This window comes from Dicentrarchus labrax, unplaced genomic scaffold (genome assembly GCF_905237075.1).
Source record: "Dicentrarchus labrax unplaced genomic scaffold, dlabrax2021, whole genome shotgun sequence".
Classification (NCBI taxonomy): domain Eukaryota; kingdom Metazoa; phylum Chordata; class Actinopteri; family Moronidae; genus Dicentrarchus; species Dicentrarchus labrax.
The window spans coordinates 1,343,256-1,361,724 of NW_026136875.1; the positions used below are offsets into that span (position 1 = coordinate 1,343,256).

General features: G+C 39.0%; 3 protein-coding genes across 3 annotated transcripts; 1 reads left to right on the forward strand and 2 right to left on the reverse strand.

Moving 5' to 3' along the window:
* Positions 1–2,032: 2,032 nt before the first annotated feature.
* Positions 2,033–6,934, reverse strand: LOC127360481 (nuclear factor 7, ovary-like). The gene is made up of 2 exons (XM_051394917.1): positions 3,981–6,934; positions 2,033–3,755 (listed from the first exon to the last, which is right to left on the reverse strand). Exon 2 carries the CDS (start codon positions 3,736–3,738, stop codon positions 2,356–2,358), a length of 1,383 nt encoding a protein of 460 aa, XP_051250877.1. The 5' UTR covers positions 3,739–3,755; positions 3,981–6,934; the 3' UTR covers positions 2,033–2,355.
* Positions 6,935–7,074: 140 nt separating this feature from the next.
* Positions 7,075–9,645, reverse strand: LOC127360480 (nuclear factor 7, brain-like). Its single transcript, XM_051394916.1, has one exon. It carries the CDS (start codon positions 9,392–9,394, stop codon positions 8,003–8,005), a length of 1,392 nt encoding a protein of 463 aa, XP_051250876.1. The 5' UTR covers positions 9,395–9,645; the 3' UTR covers positions 7,075–8,002.
* Positions 9,646–17,394: 7,749 nt separating this feature from the next.
* LOC127360474 (uncharacterized protein C14orf93-like) lies at positions 17,395–18,160 on the forward strand. Its single transcript, XM_051394910.1, has 2 exons — positions 17,395–17,479; positions 17,773–18,160. The coding sequence occupies exons 1-2, from the start codon at positions 17,450–17,452 to the stop codon at positions 18,073–18,075; spliced, it is 333 nt and encodes a 110-aa protein (XP_051250870.1). The 5' UTR covers positions 17,395–17,449; the 3' UTR covers positions 18,076–18,160.
* Positions 18,161–18,469: the final 309 nt, after the last annotated feature.

An 18,469-nucleotide genomic window follows, 5' to 3' on the forward strand; every position in this document is an offset into this window, starting at 1 on the left:
GATCGATAATCGGATCGATAATCGGTCTATCAGTGGAAATATCAAGAGTAATCAATAAAATAAAGAGATAAAATAAAACTACAAAAACGACACAAACGTATAAAATATAGGCATAAAAAATAATAAAAATAAGTTTTGAATTGTTCTTTTCTATTTTGTTATAATAAGAAGATTAATTATTCATTATTTGATTTATACCTCTTAAATTTGCACATTCATTTGATTTGATCGATTCTTTATGGCGCTCAGATCAAAGCTAATGTTCATGTATCGAATATTTTATACAAATCTATAAATGATAACAAATCAGATCCACAAAGTTACCATTAATCCACAGCTGGAAAGTAACTAACTACCCGAGTACTTTGAGTATTTCTGCTGCTTTATATAAGTGAGAAGATAATAAAGTTATAGAATGTATTGTTACAGCAGCATTCATTAGGATCAATAATATCAGATCGATGACTTTAGTTGCTTTATGTTGATATTGGGAGACTCACCGGCTCCACCATCCGGTCCTGGACGCTCTGCCACTCCCCGTCCTCCAGGCTGCGGAGGAAGGAGGAGAGGACGGCTGAGCTCTGGTCCTCCACCTCCCGCCCCCTCAGCACCTTCTCCTCCAGGAACCGCATCACTGCCACCCGCTGCTGCCTGCGGGGGGAGCGGGTCGACGGGTCGGGGGTCTGATCCGGGAGGTCGGTTCTCTTCTCACCGAAACTTTCCATCATTTCTCTCTACGGATGGTCTCACTGGTCTCACTGGTTTCTATTTGTCTCCTCGCGCTCACTATGAGTTCGCTCGCGCTTCGGTTCCAGTTCGATCGAACCGGAAGTCACTTTGATCGATAGAATCTAGGCTATATATTGATTATATATATATAGCCTATATAATCAATATATAGCTACTGTATATTACTAGATTCTATATTATATATATTCTATACTTTATATGTAATGCATTTATACTATATATACATTATATATAATAATAACAATAATATAAATGATATATAATAAATTCAGAGAATAAATCAATTACAGTTTCAGCTGTATATGTATATGTGAACTACTTGTACTTTTAGTATTTCCATTTTCCAGTATTTCCCTCTGAGGTGGAGGAGAGTAGAAGTAGAAAGTATACACTGTAAAAACTAATACTTTCATTTGCATCCATTTTATTAATTTGTATTTTATCTTTTTTTATTAAAGTTAATTTCAATTATATATTTGAATGTATTACTGTTGTACACTGAATTTAAGTATGTTTTATTTCAATGTCATAATACATTTGAGTCACTTCAACTTAATGAATCCAGTAAATCCACTTAATTTAACTTTACATATCCAATATAGATATAATTTATCTATATTGTTTGAATGAAGTTCATGTTATCAATAGATTTATTATTATTCATATATAATTTAATGTCAAGTAATGAATAGCAGAAAATAATTCTAATTTGCACTACTTTTATTACGACTGCATTACTATGCACTTTTTACATTTGTGTGTTGTGTACTGAGAATAAAGATAATACAAAAATACTGTCAAAAGATTTATTCAAAAAGATAAATCATCTAAAAACAGAAGTGTAGCTGTAATAGAAAAAGCTGTTTAAAGAAGTAGTACGTAGGCTGTATGCTGAATGTTAGCTAGCTAGCATACATTCTGTGTATTTATAGCAAATGTACCATCTGAGCATAATGCAAAGAAATAAATGAAAAGTTAATCCAATGTGTTATTGACCTTGTTAGTATTTTAAAACTGCAGGAAATGAGTTTTCAACATTTTAATTATTATTTTAGTAATTTAATGACCACATGATGTTTCCTGAAGAGTCGCCTATACCACAGGAAGCCAATGTTTAAGTATTTTCAGGTATTCGTAATAATCATCATCAATTTTCCTCTGTTGTTGTTGTTTTGACGTGAGAGACCCCCTAGTGGGTAGTAGTGAAATTACATATTGTAGGTTCAAGTAAAGGATAAAGCCCCACAAGGTGTTCATGTTCAGGAATTAATGGACAACCAAGTAAAGACAGTATTTTAATATGTAGATGAATAACTGTACATTCAGCATTCATTTTAATTCATATTCATAACATAACAGATGAAGATTTTAATTCATTCATTCAATGATTTCAGTCATTTTGTCAAATAATTTTACACGTGAATAGGTTCGATAGTAGAAACAAAAAGCAGATTTTCAAAAGAAATAACAACAAAAAATTAAATAAAAAGACTAAGTAAAAGAGCAATAAACACTTGTGAGGAGCAGGTTCAGTTTAAGAGCTTCAATTCAGAGACTTTTCCCTTTAAGAAATAAACATGGTGAATATAATCATCCTCTTTATCTCTAACTGCTCTGTTCCACTGTCACACTGACCTTCACTGGTAATATCTTCACTTTATTCACAGTGTTAATGTATGGAAACATCCTCTCAGTGAAAGTGTGTGTGATGGTGTGTATGTCTGTGTTAGTATCAGGATCAGAGAAAAACAGCTTGCCGCTGTTCCAGTCCAGATTCACTCTGATCCTCTGGACCTTCTTCTGAACTACGAGACCAGTGAGTGGAGCTGATGGTGACCATGCTGAGTATTTACCTCCATAGAACCGTATTCCCAATAATCGAGACAGTATGCGTCCCTTCCTCTGGACTGACTCTGCTGACACACCCAGTCCCCAGACTGTACTGTATCCAACCTCGACATCCCAGCTGTGAGTCCCTGAGTTAAAGCCCTCAGAGCCCAGAACATGGCGGTAATAATCAAACCTCTCTGGATTATCAGGAAGCTGCTGTTCCTGTCCTCCTCTCACACTGGTCAGATCTTCAGACAGGACGAGTCCTGGATGAGCAGTGTTTGGATCCAGAATCACAGGAGTGTAGGAGACCATGTCCTTCATCTTGTTCCAGACGTTGAAGGTCAGGTTGCCCAGGTGTTTGGCCTCGTCTATCAGAGCTCCTGAGGGCAGCTGTGGATCCTCCAGCAGGGGGCGCTGCTGGACTTTTTCCACTTTCTTGTAGTTGTTCAGGAATGAGACGTCTTCAGCTCTCAGCTCCTCCTCTGTGGCTCTGACTGTGTCTGAAAGAGCTGCTATCTCTCTGCTCAGGGCCTCCATCTTCTCCTTCATCATCTGACTCTTCTGCTCCTCTTCCTCCCTCAGTGCAGCCAGCCTGGCCTCCTCTTCCACTTCTAGAAACTGGTGAAGCTTCTTAAACTGCTCCTTAATCAGCCTCTCTGTGCGTCGGGCCTGGACCTTCATGTGTTCTGCTGTTTGATCAAACTTCACTTTAACTTCTTCACAAACCTTTAACTTCTCCTTTAAGGGCTCTAGAGATTTCTGGAGCTCCTCTTTGTGATCCTGTGCAGCTTCATCGATGGGTCTGAATCTGTGGTTGGTGTGTTTTTTTGAATCTCTGCAGACGAGACACACTGGTTGCTGATGGTCCAGACAGAAGAGTTTGAGTTTCTCAGAGTGCAGACTGCAGAGAGCCTCTGAAGATCTCTGATCTCTCTCCTGTAAGAAACTCTCACACAGGTTCTTTAAAGCCAGGTTTAAAGGAGGTTCCCTCAAAGATCTTCTCTTACAAACTGGACACTCACGTGTTGGTTTCTCCTTCCACCAGCTCTTCAGACAGTCTTTACAGAAGCTGTGGCTGCATGACAGAACAACAGGATCTCTAAAGACCTCATGACAGATCGTACAGCAGAAATCCTCCTCTAATCTGGAAGCCATTTTGTCTCTGAGTGCAGCTGGAAACAGCAGACAGCTCGTTAAACATTAACTAATTTATGGTTGCCGCCCTGCTGTAAAAAGTAGCCTCAGTTACTTTCTCATTGAAATCTTTCGCGTCTTAAGTCTGTAAATGTTTTCTCATTCAGCAGCAGGTTGAAGTACTTCAGAGTACTTCAGTCCTCCGTCCTGTAACTGTTGTCCCTCAGTTGAAGTCACAGCTTTGTAATGAAGGTTAATCTTACCGTCTGTCTGTCTGTCCGTCTGTGCGTCTCTCCTCAGTGAGAACTGAACAGGAACAACCTGTTTCCTGGTTGGTCTCAGGTGATGTCATTAAGGGGCGGAGCTTTGTCAGCTCACTACTGTGTCTCATTTTAAAGGGAAATATGATCCATCACACTGCTTTGAGATCACATCACAAAGAAAATAACCAAAGCATATTCACTTTCACTCATATTTCTCTGACTTTTTTTACTTTTAATTTTTGTACACTGATAAAGTTGTGAAGTTAAGTGGGGGTTCAAGCAGGAAGACTTTCTAATCAAGCCTCATCCATTCACAATTAGCTCATTCATCTTTCTAATCAGCTTTGGCTCTTACTCTTTCAGTTAATTCAATTAGATGTAGCAGCAATCTCCTTCCGCCAATCATGTTGGGGCAATCAAACTTTAAATCTGTTCTCCTTTCTGCTGATTTTAGCTGCAATTTCAGTACAAAATCGTTGAGAATGTGATCTTGGTTCCTCATCTCAGAGGAGTAACAGGTGTTGATGTCGTTTGACCATCAGAAACTCCTCATATTCACTCTCTAACTAAGAAAGGAGAGATGCTAATCAAAAGGTTTACATTTCTTTTTTATAGTATGATAATACTTATAAAGGGGAGTTACTTACACAAACTTTGTTTCAACTATTCATTTTGTTAGGGTTTTCTTCTTGGTCTGATGAACCCTTTCCACTATACCTCCACTAGATGGAGGTTGGTATAATGCATATTTTTAGATTCATCTGAAGAAGTTCTGACAAGCTTTGAATTACACTTTTAAACCAATCCAAACCAGGAATGTTATTCATCTTCAGCTGTAAGTAGCACATTTGATAGATTAAGGACAGTACAACACTTCAGGGTGACATGAGATGTGGTAAGTAGAATAGTTTGCCAATGTCTTAGGCTTGCTGAAAGATTAGGAAATGAAAAGCATGCAGGACATAGAAATTAGAGGACACAGTAGAGTCTAAGATCTCTAACCATGGGGGGCTAAATAAAACTTGTTTTAAATCATTAAAGGCTGTTGTTGCCTCAGGACTCCAAGTCAAAACGTCATTCATGGTCAAAAGTTTTCACCATGTGTGATGTCATACAGGGGTCAGGAGGTTATGATATCATTTAACAAATAAATTATATAAATTATGTTGTAAGTTTGTGTTTTAGGAACATCCAAAATTGTCTGGATTCGGTACAGACTTAATTATCAATCCTCCGGAGTGGTTATATGGCCAAGTGCACTGATTACAAAACAAGTTGCTTCTTTTCAAAAAAACATTATGATCATTTTCTTTCATAAAACAAACACAAAGACACTGGGCTCTATCTTGCACTCAAGCACAACTTACTTTATACACTGGCGCTTGTATAATTCCTATTTTGCATTTGACGCACATTGGAATTTTTCCCTCCACAGACGCACGTAAATTAGGGAATGAATTTGTGCTCCCGGGGGCGGTACAGCCAAAAGAGGAGGCGTGTTCCGGCGCAAACGTTCCCTGGTGTTATTTTGCTGTTTCAGAAAACAATTCCGCAACAGACCAGGAAAAACCTAGTCTAAAGTCAGTGGCACTTATTCATAAGCTATTTTAAGGGCGCATGCTTGGCCATAATGTAGTGTTTGCACATTAATTAGCCGATTAAAATAATTGTTTAAAGTCAAACTATACGTACATCCAGCCTCTCAGGTGTGAGGATTTGCTGCTTTTCATATAATTTGTGATTTGGAAAGAAAAACTGATTTTAAAAACGTCACCTCGGGTTCTGGGAACTTGAGCTGCACTTTCTGACATTTTATAAATTAAATGATCAATCAATAAATGATCCTTAAATTCAGCCATATGTATCCTTCCTTAGATTAACATAAAAGCATCTTTTGATGATAAATAAAGCCCTCTAAGTGGAAAAGAAAATATTTACAGTGTGTCTACTTTCTGTCTATAAGTGCCAGTTCTCTGTCGGTCTCCTTGACCGTGAACCGCTCCTGGCGTGCGCCTGGCAAATCCGCCATTATAATAGCAATCCACCATGGAACAAGCGCGCCTGCTTTTAAAGGGAATGTGAGATGACGCTCTGATTGGTTTATTGCATGTTATGCCCAAACCACACCTATGACTAATGTAGCTACTTCAGACCAACCCATTTTAGATTTGCGTCGGGCACAAGAGTCATTTATCCTGCCGGCATAATAGCAACAGCGACTGAGATCCGCCCATAAAGCTACTTGCGTTTCGCGTTTGATACTTGCGTTTCAAATCGTTAAGATAGAGGCCACTGTGTCAGTTTGACAATCCCTTAATTGTAGGTGAGCACACTAAAAGATCGTCAACGTATTGAACAAGGGTTTACAGCTACAGCTACAGACGGTGCTTGCCATACAAGGCTTACTTGTAGGTGTGTTCAGGAAGACAGTCTTATCATATACTGTATGTATATTTTGGTGCAAATTGTACAAAAAAAGAACAACTTCCTGTTTCTTGGCAATACATTGATTTTAGAGACCACGCCACGGACATGCCCTTTGACAAAAACTCCCAAATAGCACAACTTTTAATCAAGCTGGCCATTAGGTTACACTGATAAAATCTAGAGTCGATTCAATCAATTCCCTGGAGGGGTTTGTTAAAATACAACACGCGCAAATCTATATTCTAAATCCAAAATGGCCAATTTCCTGTTGGGTTTGGGGGATGTGTCCAAGAAACTTTATTGAACATCTGGCCATGATCTAAGTCTGAACTGATTTTAATACATATCGTTGTAACACGCTGATAAAACCTTTATTGGGGGCGCTGACGAGTTTTTTTGCCACACCCATGTGCGAGACCCATAGAACACAAACATTTTCACCGTGACTAAAATAATAATAATAATCTGATACGTTTCTGACTTTTGATGCTGACCAACCGAGAGAGAACCTCACGTTCTGTCAGAAAGGACCAGCTCCAATTATTTCTCGTGAGGAATCTGATGACTTCCCTCAAGCTGAAGAGGTTGTCAAAGAATTGTGGCCCGACTGCTACTCACCACTGCAGAGATCTTAACATCTCCAGTGTTCAATAAAACAGAATCACTGTTTGAATGTAACTAAGTACATTTACTCAAGTACTGTACCTAAGTACAATTTTGAAGCACTTGTACTAGAATATTAAAACAAAATATAATCAATAATAAATGATAATATATTATATGTATTATTACATAATAAACTACCCAGTTTATGAAATTGAAGTCTATTCATTGGAAATGTAATTTCTGGAGAGTAACAGTTCCTGCGTGCAGAAAGATTTACATGCATGAATCTTCAAAGTCCAACATTAGGAGCAGATATAGCAAGGCAGTTCACATTAGATAACAGCAGGAGCTCCTCATGTTTGAAAGTGTACAGATAGACTTACAAGAAAATAAAAATGTCAAAGTTGGGTCAAAGTTGCACTGAGCATCAAAAAACAATTGTATATAACAACAACTGTTAATGAACATACAGACAAATCAAAGATACAATGATTAACAGAAGCCTGAGGGTCTGACCTATATCAGTAAAATTGTCATCATCCAATGAATACACTGTACTAAAATGTTTCTTTTATGCCTACCAGTTCATAAGTTATTAGCAAAAATGTAAAATGCTTAATAACTGAACACATAGTGGCGCTATTCATCTGAAGAAAATCACACATCATTCTGCTGGTGTTGGGTGTGTAGTCAAAAATGTTTGATCAAACATTTTGTACGTACAGTAATAATTACAATACAATGTTTAGAGTCACTGCAGACTCATTTGACCAATCTGAATGCTGTTTAAAACATGTGATATATCAATACAGATTACAGGTTTAAGTAATGGGTAACGGCTGATGAGGTGATCATTATCAGGAATGAATAGATGAAGAAACACAACAACTGAGTAAAGATGATATTTTTGGTGACATTTTACACATGAAAAGGTTGATAATGGAAACAAAAAGCAGATTTTAAAACTCAATAGCGACAAATAATAACAACTACCTGCTCTGCCTCACTGTCACACTGACCTTCACTGATGATATCTTCACTGGGACTTTATCCACAGTGTTAATGTATGGAAACATCCTCTCAGTAAAAGTGTGTGTGAAGGTGTGTATGTGTGTGTTAGTATCAGGATCAGAGAACGACAACTTTCCTCTGTTCCAGTCCAGATTCACTCTGATCCTCTGGACCTTCTTCTGAACTATAAGATCAGTGGGTGGAGCTGATGGTGACCGTGCATAGTATTTACCTCCATAGAACCCTATTCTCCATAATCCAGACCGTATGGGTCCCTTCCTCTGGACAGACTCTGCTAACACACCTAGTATCCAGTCTGTACTGTCTCCAACCTCGACATCCCAGCTGTGAGTCCCTGAGTTAAAGCCCTTAGAGCCCAGAACAGAGCCGTAATAATCAAACCTCTCTGGATTATCAGGAAGCTGCTGTTTCTGTCCTAGTCTCACACTGGTCAGATCTTCAGACAGGATGAGTTCTGGATCAGCAGTGTTTGGATCCAGAATCACAGGAGTGTAGGAGACCATGTCCTTCATCTTGTTCCAGATGTTGAAGGTCAGGTTGCCCAGGTGTTTGGCCTCGTCTATCAGAGCTCCTGAGGGCAGCTGTGGATCCTCCAGCAGGGGGCGCTGCTGGACTCTTTCCACTGCAGCCTTGTAGTTGTTCAGGAATGAGACGTCTTCAGCTCTCAGCTCCTCCTCTGTGGCTCTGACTGTGTCTGAAAGAGCTGCTATCTCACTGCTCAGGGCCTCCATCTTCTCCTTCATCATCTGACTCTTCTGTTCCTCTTCCTCACTCAGAGCAGCCAGCCTGGCCTCCTCTTCCTCTTCTAGAAACTGGTGAAGCTTCTTAAACTGCTCCTTAATCAGCCTCTCTGTGCGTCGGGCCTGGACCTTCATGTGTTCTGCTATTTGATCAAACTTCACTTTAACTCCTTCACAAACCTTTAACTTCTCCTTTAAGGGCTGCAAAGTTTCCTGAAGTTTCTTCTTGTGTTGTCGTGCAGCTTCATCGATGGGTCTGAATTTGTGGTTGGTATGTTTTTTTGAATCTCTGCAGACGAGACACACTGGCTGCTGATGGTCCAGACAGAAGAGTTTGAGTTTCTCAGAGTGCAGACTGCAGAGAGCCTCTGAAGATCTCTGATCTCTCTCCTGTAAGAAACTCTCACACAGGTTCTTTAAAGCCAGGTTTAAAGGAGGTTCCCTCAAAGATCTTCTCTTACAAACTGGACACTCACATGTTGGTTTCTCTGTCCACCAGCTCTTTAGACAGTCTTTACAGAAGCTGTGGCTGCATGACAGAACAAGAGGATCTCTAAAGATTTCATTACAGACAGGACAGCAGAGATCCTCCTCTAATCTGGAAGCCATTTTTTCTCTGGAAACAGCAAGCAGCACGTTATGACAGGAAGTCAGTGTTTCCCCGCTGTGTTGTAAAAAGTCCCCTCAGTTACTTTCACTTTGAGTCTTTGAGAGTTTACATTCAGCAGCAGGTTAAAGTACTTCAGAGTTCTTCAGAGTACTTCTGTCCTCCGTCCTGTAACTTTCCTCCCTCAGTTGAGAGTTGAGTTGTAATGAAGTTAAATCTTATCGTCTGTGTCTCTACTCAGAGACAACTGAACCGGAACAGCCTGTTTCCTGGTTGGTTTCGGGAGAGGTCATGTAAGGGGTGGAGCTTTGTCAGCTCACTGCTGTGTTTCATTTTGAAAGGAAATATAATTCAATTCAATTAAATTTTATTTGTATAGCGCCAATTCATAACAGACGTTATCTCAGGACACTTTTCAATTATAAAACGATTTACAGAGACCCAACAATTCCCGCTATGAGCAAGCACTTGGCGACAGCGGCAAGGAAAAACTTCCCTTTAAGAGGCAGAAACCTCAGACAGACCCCGGCTCTAGGTGGGAGAGAGAGAGAGAGACAGAGAAAGATAGAGAGAGACGGAGAGAACAGATGTGACGACAGAAGGACAGAGACAGAGACAAAGGTGCACAGCAACAACAGTAGCAACAACAACTAGTGACTGATGGTGATGATGATGGTGAATCAAAAATCATCAAAAAGATGATGACCACGACCACAACAGCCACATCGATGGGGGACAATGAGCAATGATAATAGTACTAATAGTAATTGTAGTAATAATAATCATTATAATCATAATCATAATAATAATATTAATAACAATAATATCAATAATATTAGCAATGGCAGTCAAGCAGGACCATGGCAGGAGGCTCCACCAGGATCCAACCTGTGAGACAGACGAGAAAGCACAAGAACTCCGGGGAAGAAGTGAAGTTAGTAACATGCATTAATGGGACATGAATGAGTGCAGAAAGAGAGAGGAAGGGAGGAGCTCAGTGCACCATGGGAAATCCCCCAATAGTCTAGGCCTATAGCAGCATAACTAAGGGATGGTTCAGGACTCACCTGATCCAGCCCTAACTATAAGCTTTATCAAAGAGGAATGTTTTAAGCCTACTCTTAAATGTGGTGAGGGTGTCGGCCTCCCGAACCACAACTGGAAGCTGGTTCCACAGGAGAGGAGCTTGGTAACTGAAGGCTCTGGCTCCTGTTCTACTTTTTGAGACTATAGGAACCACAAGTAGCCCAGCATTCAGAGAATGTAGTGATCTAGAGGGGTAATAGGGTACTATGAGCTCTTTAAGATATGAAGGGGCCTGACCATGAAGAGCTTTGTAGGTGAGGAGGAGGATTTTAATTATATTCTAAATTTTACATGAAGCCAGTGCAGAGAAGCTAGTACAGGAGAGATGTGATCTCTTTTTCTAGTTCCTGTCAGTACTCGTGCTGCAGTGTTCTGAATTAATTGGAGCGTCTTAATGGACTTATTGGGACAACCTGATAATAAGGAGTTGCAGTAATCCAGCCTAGAAGTAACAAATGCATGGATTAGTTTTTCTGCATCCGTCTGTGACAGGATGTGTCTAATTTTTGTAATATTACGTAAATGAAAGAAGGCAGTCTTAGAGGTTTGCTTTATATTGGAATTAAATGACATGTCCTGATCAAAGATAACTCCAAGATTCCTGACAGTGGTGCTTGAGGCCAAGGTAATACCATCTAGAGTAACTATATCTTTAGACAGTGAGTCTCTGAGGTTTTTGGGGCCATGTACAAGAATTTCATTTTTTTCTGAGTTTACCATCAGAAAATTGCAGCTCATCCAGGATTTTATGTCCTTAAGACATGTTTGTAATTAAGATAATTGATTAATTTCATCGGGCTTGATCAATAAATATATCTGTGTATCATCTGCATAGCATTGAAAGTTAATGGAGTGATTCCTAATAATATTGCCGAAGGATAGCGTATATAAAGTGAATAAAATTGGTCCAAGTACAGAACCTTGTGGAACTCCATGACTAACTGTAGTATTTATGGAGAATTCATCGTTAACATGTACAAACTGAGAATGATCTGATAAGTATGACTTAAACCAGCTTAGTGCGGTTCCTTTAATGCTAATTTGATGCTCAAGTCTCTGTAAAAGAATATTATGGTTAATGGTGTCAAATGCAGCACTAAGATCCAATAATACAAGTACAGAGACAAGTCCATTGTCAGAAGCAATCAAAAGGTCGTTATTAACTTTAACCAGTGCTGTCTCTGTGCTGTGATGAACTCTAAATCCTGTGTGAAAATCCTTAAATAAGCTGTTGCTGTCTAACTAGAATGACATTAATAGACAGACAAAACATTTTTTGTACAAGAGCACATGTCCAAAAAGTGCTGAACATATTGGCTTTGACCCTTTCTCCTGTTCTTTGCCTTCCTTGGACCACTTTTAATAGGAACTGACCTCTGCAGACCAGGAACATCGTCTAGCCATTACAATGTGGCCCTTGTCAAAGTGGCTCAGATCCTCACGCTGGCAATTTTTCCTGCTTCTAACACATCAGCTCTGATGACAAAATGTTCACTTGCTGCTTGATATATGCCCCCCACTGACAGGAGCCCTGATAACCAGATAATCAGTGTTATTCACAGTCAGTGCTCATAATGTTATGGTTGATTGGTGTATATATGAATACAAATATATAAAAGAATATTCTTTGACAGGGGGGATGGATCTAATTTGAGAGAGGAGTTTAATTTAGTATATAAGTGTGTGTTTGTACAACTTTGAAGAGTATGTGTTGGGCTTGATCGATAGATCAAGTACTCGTGCTGCAGCGTTCTGAATTAATTGGAGCGTCTTAATGGACTTATTGGGGCAACCTGATAATAAGGAGTTGCAGTAATCCAGCCTAGAAGTAACAAATGCATGGATTAGGTTTTCTGCATCCGTCTGTGACAGGATGTGTCTTACTTTTGTAAAATTATGTAAATTAAAGAATATGTGGGGTGAAACTGTGGAACTGAAGCAAGTTAAAAAAATAATATATATGTATATATATTCCAGAGGTATAAGAATAAGCAACTGCTGTGATGATAATGTGATATATATTACACTACATGTTGTACATTGAATTTGGATAATTGTTTATGAATAACATATTTGTAAGGTGTGTGCACATATGTGTATGTAAATTTGTGTATGTGTATATATAAATATATTTAGTAGTAAAATGTATAATTTAATTTCTAAGAAATGGAGAAGTATCCTTTGTAACATGCACACCCAAGTATTGGAGCAGAGTGTTAATGGGGATACCATGTGCTGCCACTAGATGACACTCGTGTGAAACTAATAATTCACTTTTTCAGCTTCAGTTTGGAAAATAAATCAATAATCTGAACAGCTTTTGGAATTTTTCAGAAACAACGTTGTGTCATCTGCCAGCTGACTATTTGCTTCTCAAAAACACTCAATTGCTCAATATCAGATTTATTTTTCCATTTCATAATTCTCTCTTTATTGTTTGAATTTGACAGTCATTAAAACATTGACACAATCCATTGGCCCATCCCTCCAGCACAACAAACACACACATATTCAGCTTCCTCTCAGACTCTCATTAAAATCAACAATCAATCACAGCCTCACTTCATACACAAATGTATATATCTATAGCAATAACTGCCCCTCTATTGTTTGTATATTGGGAACAAGTTTGCCCCACATCCTGTCACATTTCATTGGTTTCCCTTTAACATTGTACAGGATTGTTTCTGGGGGGCTATATGACAATAGTTAATTTACATTTTGTTGCTGCTGTCATTATTAATCATATTAGTTTCTTCTCCTCATTATTAATCTCTTTGAGCATTTCTGCTTCACCCAGAATAGATATTGGGGGGTCCAGTGTAATTATATATATATTATATTATATATATATATTATGTTTATAAAGGTTGTTCCAAAAAACCTTCAATCTGTACATTTCCAAAACATGAGCACAAGGTCTGCATTATCTGAGTTACAACACATCTGGTTACTCATCTGGTTACAATATGTGAACTTTTGATAAGAACTGAGAGCATTTATTTATTTATTTATTTATAATCACTGTATTCAAGCAGGTCTAGGACTCGGCGCCCCTTGTTATGTATTGATCTACCTCTCATAAATCCTGACTGGGTGTCACTGAGGGTTTGGGAGAGTCTTTCTTTGAGACAATTTGAAGATATGAGAGTCAGTATTTAGTAATCATTGTTGAGGAGCTTCGGCTATATACATGTGTACATTGGACACTGTTTCTGCTGCTGTCAGTGTCTCTGTACTCGTCCCTCACACATAAACTCAGGAATGAGACATCTTCAGCTCTCAGCTCCTCCTCTGTGGCTCTGACTGTGTCTGAAAGAGCTGCTATCTCTCTGCTCAGGGCCTCCATCTTCTCCTTCATCATCTGACTCTTCTCCTCCTCTTCCTCCCTCAGTGAAGCCAGCCTGGCCTCCTCTTCCTCTTCTAGAAACTGGCGAAGCTTCTTAAACTGCTCCTTAATCAGCCTCTCTGTGCGTCGGGCCTGGACCTTCATGTGTTCTGCTGTTTGATCAAACTTCACTTTAACTCCTTCACAAACCTTTAACTTCTCCTTTAAGGGCTCTAGAGATTTCTGGAGCTCCTCTTTGTGATCCTGTGCAGCTTCATCGATGGGTCTGAATCTGTGGTTGGTGTGTTTTTTTGAATCTCTGCAGACGAGACACACTGGATGCTGATGGTCCAGACAGAAGAGTTTGAGTTTCTCAGAGTGCAGACTGCAGAGAGCCTCTGAAGATCTCTGATCTCTCTCCTGTAAGAAACTCTCACACAGGTTCTTTAAAGCCAGATTTAAAGGTGGATCCTTCGAAGATCTTCTTTTACAAACTGGACACTCACGTGTTGGTTTCTCCTTCCACCAGCTCTTCAGACAGTCTTTACAGAAGCTGTGGCTGCATGACAGAACAACAGGATCTCTAAAGACCTCATGACAGACCGGACAGCAGAGACCCTGCTTGAACTCGCACTTAACTTTATAACTTTTTTTTCTAACTACAAAAATTAAAAGTAAAAACAGTCACAGAAATATGAGTGAAAGTGAATTTGCTCTGGTTGTTTTCTTTGTGACGTGATCTCAGAGCAGTGTGATGGATCATATTTCCCTTTAAAATGAGACACAGCAGTCAGCTGACAAAGCTCCGCCCCTTAATGACATCACCTGAGACCAACCAGGAGTGCAGCTGGAAACAGCAGACAGCATGTTAAGACAGGAAGTCAGTTATGGTTCCCGCCCTGCTGTAAAAAGTTGGCACAGTTACTTTCACTTTGAGTCTTTGAGAGTTTTTACAGTCAGCAGCAGGTTGAAGAACTTCAGAGTACTTCAGAGTACTTCAGAGTACTGGTTTAAATCCTGTTCAAAACAAATTAAGGAGAAAGTCAAAAACAATCAGTGAGCTTAATAAAGTCAAAGTTAGATTTCACTCCACAAGTCTTTTGAATCTTCTAGTTAGATGTTTTTTTTACAGCGATAAAAAAGTTGTTTTACAGGAAGAGAAAATAATTGGATTTTATATAAAAATACAAAGAAATGTTATTTGTGAATGTTTTTGTCAGATATTGTTAAATATGGGAACAATGTGACTGAGGATCTTAAAAGGTTAAAGATCATTTTTCATCTCACCTGAACTTTAATATTCCTGATATTAATGTCAGTGTTGTGTGTCTTTAATACTGCTAGCTGTTAGCACTGATAGCTTTTAGTATTGTTAGCTGTTAGCACTGTTAGCTTTTAGTATTATTAGCTGTTAATATTGTTAGCCTTTAGCATTATTAGCTGTTAGTACTGTGACCTTTTAGCACTGTTAGCTGTTAGAACTGTTAGCACTGTTAGCCTTTAGCACAGTAAGCTGTTAGCACTGTAGGCACAAGATGGCTGGCGTTGGCAGAAATTCAGCTTGTGATGCTATAACTGAATTAAAGTATTTTAATTAAAGTCTTTAATGAAAATGAATATAGATTCTGTGACGGCGGTTAAAGTAAAACTCAAGTTTCCTCCAGCAGAGACACAACTCGTGTTACTTTTGACATGTTTCACAACGTGTCCAATTTCGACAACAGCAGGAACACTTTATTTTACAGGTCTGTCATTTTTCCGTCATTGCTCACAAGGTTCCTGAACACAACTTGATCTGGTTCCAACAACAGGGACAATCTAAAGTTCAACTGAAGCCGCAACCGCTAATCCATGAATATAAAATTAATCTACAACTATTCGAGATCAGTGATTCATTGTTTGAGTTTCAGTTTTAATGAGTTTTATTCTGTTTCTGTCCACTTTGAATAAAGTTACGATGATCTGAAGGTAAAATGAGTGTTTTTGTCTCTGGAGTCTGGTGGAGAGTGATAGTGATATTACGGCTGTTTGTGGTTAAACTAAAGGTCTATCTCTGTAGGGATCCTTTCCATAATGCTGTCAGACACTGACAATAACAACCTGAGTCTGTCAGTGGAACAAACAACAACTACTGTTAGTGGAACAAACAACAACTACTGTTAGTGGAACAAACAACAATTACTGTTAGTGGAACAAACAACAACAACTACTGTTAGTAGAACAAACAACAACTACTGTTAGTGGAACAAACAACGACTACTGTTAGTGGGACAAACAACAACAACTACTGTTAGTGGGACTAAAAACAACTACTGTTAGTGGAACAAACGACGACTACTGTTAGTGGGACAAACAACAAAAACTACTGTTAGTGGGACAAACAACAACAACTACTGTTAGTGGGACAAACAACTACTGTTAGTGGAACAAACAACAACTACTGTTAGTGGAACAAACAACGACTACTGTTAGTGGGACAAACAACAACAACTATTGTTAGTGGAACAAACAACAACAACTACTGTTAGTGGGACAAACAACAACAACTACTGTTAGTGGAACAAACAACTACTTGTTAGTGGAACAAACAACTACTGTTAGTGGGACAAACAACAACTACTAGTGTTAGTGGGACAAACAACAACTACTGTTAGTGGGACAAACAACAACTACTACTGTTAGTGGAACAAACAACAACTGCTGTTAGTGGAACAAACAACTACTTGTTAGTGGAACAAACAACTGCTGTTAGTGGGACAAACAACGACTACTGTTAGTGGAACAAACAACAACTACTGTAAGTGGGACAAACAACAACAACTGCTGTTAGTGGAACAAACAACAACTACTGTTAGTGGAACAAAAAACAACTACTGTTAGTGGAACAAACAACGACTACTGTTAGTGGGACAAACAACAACAACTACTGTTAGTGGAACAAACAACGACTACTGTTAGTGGGACAAACAACAACAACTACTGTTAGTGGAACAAACAACAACTACTGTTAGTGGGACAAACAACAACAACTACTGTTAGTGGGACAAACAACAACAACTACTGTTAGTGGTACAAACAACAACTACTGTTAGTGGAACAAACGACGACTACTGTTAGTGGGACAAACAACAACAACTACTGTTAGTGGGACAAACAACTACTGTTAGTGGAACAAACAACAACTACTGTTAGTGGAACAAACAACGACTACTGTTAGTGGGACAAACAACAACTACTGTTAGTGGAACAAACAACAACTACTGTTAGTGGGACAAACAACAACAACTACTGTTAGTGGAACAAACAACAACTACTGTTAGTGGAACAAACAACGACTACTGTTAGTGGGACAAACAACAACAACTAGTGTTAGTGGAACAAACAACCACTACTGTTAGTGGACGAAGTGTTAGCTAACGCCATGATGTCGCTATAGCAACTCATTTCACTACATGTAACTCATTGAATTAAAGATTTATTTTGACCAAACAAGAGTTGGTGATTGTTGTAAAGACTAACAACATACGGTTTTGGTGAGGGTTAGGGTTAGGGTTTTTTTGTTTGTTTGTTTTACTGTCAGATTCTGGTGCTGGTTATGTGATGGATAAATGTAAACTGATGTGGTGTCCTGCAGGAGGAATTAATGGATCGGGAAAGGATGGATGGAAGGAAGGTGGGTTTGTTGACGGATGGGTTGACTGAATGGATGGAGGGGTTTGGTGAGATGGTAAGAGGGAACCGAGTGGGTTGTGAGACTCCGAGTGGGGGAGCCGTCTCTTGATCCAGGAGGAAGTTCAAAATCAGTGCATTAAGTGTTTTTTTTGTAGAATGACCCTAATACTAAGTGTGACATTTTACATAACTTACTGGTTAATTACACACACACACACACACACACACACACACACACACATATATAATATCTTGTAATTAGAACAGCACTAATTATACTGCTTGTATTTCCAGCTGCTGGAAGCGAGGAGGGCTGTTTTAGCCAAGGAAGAGATGGACTTCAGGAGGGGCATCACAGTGGACATGATGTCTGATGAGGAGGATGGCACAGCTGATGGGGAAGCTGGGTGGATAGTTCGGCCCCCATCCTTCAGGAGCCAGGAGCTGTCTGCTCTGTGTTCAACTTTACAGAAGAGACTGGAAAATGACCCGAAATACCAGGCAACCCACCACAAAAGGCTGCATTATGGGCCACCCTCCGCAAGACCTGCTCCATCTTTTTATGACCCTGAAGCAGCCAAGAGACACTTGAGTTAAATAGTTTTAGTGTGTGACCCAGACAAGGGGAACACAGTGTAAAGCATGTTTGTTTTTTATTTTTATTTTTTTAAATAAAGCTCCTTTCAATATGTTCCTTCCTATGTCTCTTCTCTTCTCAATGAACTGCTATTGTGACATGTAGTTCTCACTAAATAATAATAGCAATAATAATAATTAGTATTAGTATTCTTATTCTTATTATCATTAATATTATCATTATTATTAATATTTGTGTTGTTATTCTTCTCTCTTCTTCTTCTTCTTCTTCTTATTATAAAAATGGGAGGGGCAAATGACCATATGTCCCAAAGGTGACCAATAAGTGAGGGATTTGCTGTCCAATCACAGGTCATTTTACTTCTGAACTGTCTATGGTTTCATCCAATGGTTG